This window comes from Amphimedon queenslandica, unplaced genomic scaffold, assembly GCF_000090795.2.
Source record: "Amphimedon queenslandica unplaced genomic scaffold, v1.1 AMPQUscaffold_12888, whole genome shotgun sequence".
Lineage (NCBI taxonomy): Eukaryota > Metazoa > Porifera > Demospongiae > Haplosclerida > Niphatidae > Amphimedon > Amphimedon queenslandica.
The window spans coordinates 39,891-43,932 of NW_003546876.1; the positions used below are offsets into that span (position 1 = coordinate 39,891).

At 32.0% G+C, this 4,042-nt stretch overlaps 3 protein-coding genes across 3 annotated transcripts in view; 2 read left to right on the top strand and 1 right to left on the bottom strand.

Moving 5' to 3' along the window:
* Positions 1-1,776, top strand: part of LOC100636172 (tctex1 domain-containing protein 2-like) — a 2,454-nt gene extending 678 nt beyond the window's left edge. Inside the window, exons 3-5 of the mRNA XM_003389931.3 lie at positions 278-347; positions 407-470; positions 1,633-1,776. Coding sequence (XP_003389979.1) covers positions 278-347; positions 407-470; positions 1,633-1,680 — 182 coding nt within the window. The 3' untranslated portion in view covers positions 1,681-1,776. The remainder of the gene's footprint in view (positions 1-277; positions 348-406; positions 471-1,632) is intronic.
* On the bottom strand, positions 1,695-2,567 carry LOC100635790 (cytochrome b-c1 complex subunit 6, mitochondrial-like). The gene is made up of 3 exons (XM_003389929.3): positions 2,503-2,567; positions 2,278-2,460; positions 1,695-1,824 (listed from the first exon to the last, which is right to left on the bottom strand). Exons 1-3 carry the CDS (start codon positions 2,530-2,532, stop codon positions 1,792-1,794), a joined length of 246 nt encoding a protein of 81 aa, XP_003389977.1. The 5' UTR covers positions 2,533-2,567; the 3' UTR covers positions 1,695-1,791.
* Positions 2,568-2,590: 23 nt separating this feature from the next.
* The window catches only part of LOC105314481 (inactive hydroxysteroid dehydrogenase-like protein 1), a 6,850-nt gene continuing 5,398 nt past the window's right edge, over positions 2,591-4,042 (top strand). Inside the window, exons 1-3 of the mRNA XM_011408670.2 lie at positions 2,591-2,887; positions 2,929-3,004; positions 3,527-3,643. Coding sequence (XP_011406972.2) covers positions 2,612-2,887; positions 2,929-3,004; positions 3,527-3,643 — 469 coding nt within the window. The 5' untranslated portion in view covers positions 2,591-2,611. The remainder of the gene's footprint in view (positions 2,888-2,928; positions 3,005-3,526; positions 3,644-4,042) is intronic.

Here is a 4,042-nt window from a genome sequence, read left to right on the forward strand (position 1 = left end):
TTATCCTCTGCAGCTGTTATTCCTAGTGTGCCATACCTTTTTTGTGGAATTTAATTTTGCAAATCCAATGAAAACGCGAAATTAGAGAAATTTATTTCCAGTGAAATATAACACCTATACAGTACTTTCCTTGAAAGGTTTAAAACTACAAGTGGTTCACTGCTGTTACATACATTATGCTATACATGTAGGGCCACTTATTGTTGTAGCTACATGTACATGTGTATATAGACTCAACTCCATTAATAATTGTACTGATATACTTTCCATTATATAGAGTTAGATCTGAAGAGGTACAAGTATATAGTTCAAGTAGTGATAGGAGAACAGAGAGGAGAAGGAGTCAAGTAATGACACAGTATTTAATTGTATTTATTTTATTTTATTAATTATTATTTATTATTAGGATTGGCTCAAGGTGTTTGTGGGACACTGATACTGACAACTACTCACAAGGATTATTCATTAACGTATGATTAATAATAATAATAATAATAATAATAATAATAATGATGATGATAATAATAATAATAATAATAATAATAATAATAATAATAATAATAATAATAATAATAATAATAATAATAATAATAATAATAATAATAATGATGATGATAATAATAATAATAATGATAGATTTGATGTACAGCTTAAGCTTCACAACATGTCGTCAGTACCATTTAGAGGGAAATGTCAGAGGGAATTAAATTTGGTGAATTTGGCATTTTGATAGCCATTCACCAAAATAAAAATCCACCATTTGAGCCATTTTACTCCCTCCAAAATTTCCCACTATACGGTATTATTGATTTGCTTTTACACAACTGAAAAGCTAAACTTGCAATAAAAAATTACTTTTGGATGGAGTGACATTTGTCCCTTTTAACCTGTTTTACAGTTTGAATTTTCTATAAAAAATTAATTTTTGCATTAATTACGATTTTAGTCATCAGTGAAGTTCATGGTAAAAGTGTTGAGTCTCCTTGTTCTTATATAAACTGTGTTCCTTTCATGTGGTGTGTTAATGATATTCATAGAGTACGACCCACGATACCCTGGTGACATTAACTCACTATAAAAATGCCATGATCTGTATTTTGTCAATCCAAGGGATGAAACTTTAAAATCCAAGATGGATGAAATATGAATATCCCTGAAGGATGAAACAAAAATTTTTGGATGGACATGCTATTATGCATGTCCTTCTTTTTATATTATCAATTTTATTACAATAATAAATATACATGTTAAGTGTAGTATAGTTGACAAAGCTGTTTCACTGTATAGCACTTTATTTTAGCAATTTTGCGGTAAAATTTGTAACTAGTTGATGTTAACTTGGTATGTGTGCATTACTGAGCATGCCCATTAGTGATTGACAGTTTCAATAACTGGACTGGGATTTATATTGCAAATTGCAATCACCAAAATAAGAACTCCACCTAATTAAAGTGTTATTATGACAATGAATGGAACCCTGTACTCTTACAATGTGAGTGTGTGGCCGGAGTGACAAATGCACTGATTAACTTATTATTATTGTTATTATCTAATTAATAATACATGTACTTGGAATGGATGCATAAAATTAATTAATCATACTCTCTCTCTCTCTTTATTCTCTTCTTGTAGGACTCCTTGTTTGCAGTGGGTGTGGCATACGCTGTTTATTATTATTGAAATAAACAAGAACGTTTTCACCTAATTATTATTATTATTATTAATAATAAATTAATATGTATGTATCATCTATTGTCACTAATACACAGTACAGTATACACCTAGTCATTGTTACTTTAGCTTTTGGAAGAGGTTCTTTGCAATCTAAAAATAGAACAATGACGATACTAAATATAGAACAAGAGAGAGCTTTAAAATAAATATAGCTTGAATATTAGGATATGTACATGTACATGTACGTATAGCAAAAACCCTCCCCCAAATAATTAAATAATCCCAGAACCCCTGCATCTAAAAATTCAACAAGAAGGAGGCCAATTACTGTATAGCGCAAAATTTCAAGGGCTATAAATTTCATAAGATTTCTTCCGCGAAAATCAAATTATTGCTGTACAAAATGGCAGACGGCATAAATTCACATAAATTAAATCCGCAAAATAGATTTTTAGGCAAATTTGCAAAATTCACAGCCTTCAAAAATTTTGCACTATAATAACTTATAGCCTCTCAGCACAGCCGATAACGAAAAAAATTGAAAAAATTGTACGACTATTTATCAAGCAAAGATGTCATTATATAAAACAGATGCTAACTTACACATTTATCTACACAAACGATGAAGTCAGAGAGTTCCTCTACACAAGTTTCTGTCGTATTTGACTTGCTGCTCACTCTGTCATTACATTCCTCTAGAACCTCCTTCAGTTTACGACAACTGGCCTTCTCTCCACACTTCTCCTCAAGGACTGACTTATAACAAACCGGATCCTCGTCCTCCTCCTATTAAAAATTAATAAATATACAGAGAGAAAGTATTGTCACCTGTTGTTGTATTTCTTCGTCATCCGCCATTTTGAAACTATAGTAACAGTATACGGAACATTACTCAGAATATACGGAGAATTTATGGTTGATTGCCACGCCTAGTTTTATGAGCCACGCCCACACAAAAATGAGTGTAGATTCTGTTCAGTTTCTTGTACAGAATCTCTTCGATCCTTGGACGGTGCGGCTAGTGGACTGGTTGTTCTATGCTGGTGTTGCAGTCGGTGTCACTAAAATAGCCCAAGGACTCTACTCCTTCATACCAGGAGTTTATACTTACTTCTATCCTAAACTCAGACCACTCTCACTAACTGATAAATATGGTAGATGGGCTGTGATTACAGGGGCTACCTCTTCATTGGGGACTGCATTTGCAAAGGAGGTATTTATTGGATTTTTTAATAATTTATTTTTTGTTCCTAGCTTGCAGCTTGTGGTTTTGATGTTGTGTTGATCAGCCGCTCTTATGATAACCTACTGGACATGGCATCAGAGATTCGTGAGTAGTACATAATACTCTAGTACAGTACAGTAATACTCTAGTACAGTACAGTAATACTCTAGTACAGTACAGTAATACTCTAGTACAGTACAGTAATGTCTAATTGTCTATGAAGCATCAAGAAATGTAATGAAAATGTAGGAATTCTTACCTTTTCATTTTTCGAAATAAATTGGCAAACTGCGACCCAATTTTGGAGCAAATTAAAAAATTCGTAAAAAATCCAAATTTGATTGTAATTAGCTTAAATTTTCTATAGATCGTAAGAACATTTGTTCTTACGATCTGTATATACATTGTATGTGCAGTATCACAAAATGTAATGAAATCTTGTCATTTTTGAAGAATTTTACTAAATACGTGTACCATGTACAGGGACTTCAACTTGATTTTACTAGATGCATGTAATTATACAGATCTATAACATATTGTACTAGCACTTACCTAAACTATACTTGTATGTATTATACTTAGTTCCATTGCATGTATAATCATCATATCTTTTCTTATTATCTTTAGAGTCTCAGTATTCAGTACAGGCTTATGGTATACATGCTGACTTCTTCCTGGGGCAGTCAGTTTATAATGAAATAGAGAAAGCATTACTGACAGATACACTAGACATTGGAGTATTAGGTAAGTTACTATTAGTATTGTCCTTTTTATTTTAGTTGCAGCCATTTCAAAATTCTGAAAGTTACCCAAGGCTATAGCTCATGGTTTTTTCCAAAAAATAGCTCCGAAATCACCCCAAATTTTTATTAGATTTTCTGATACATATTGATGTCCTTATGCTGTGTAGCAAGTTTGAGCCGATTCTGACTTCAATTTTTCAAGTTGCGACCATTTAAAAAAATGCCAAAATTCTGAAAAGTACCCAAGGCTAAACATAAAAAATTTAAAAAAACAAGATTGAGTAGGATTCCGAACGACCAACGAAAATACGAAATGAAAATCCTACTCTCGTGACGCAAATTCTACTCTACATTGTACTTTTAATGATATTATTTAAAAGTTATGGATCACCTTACAATG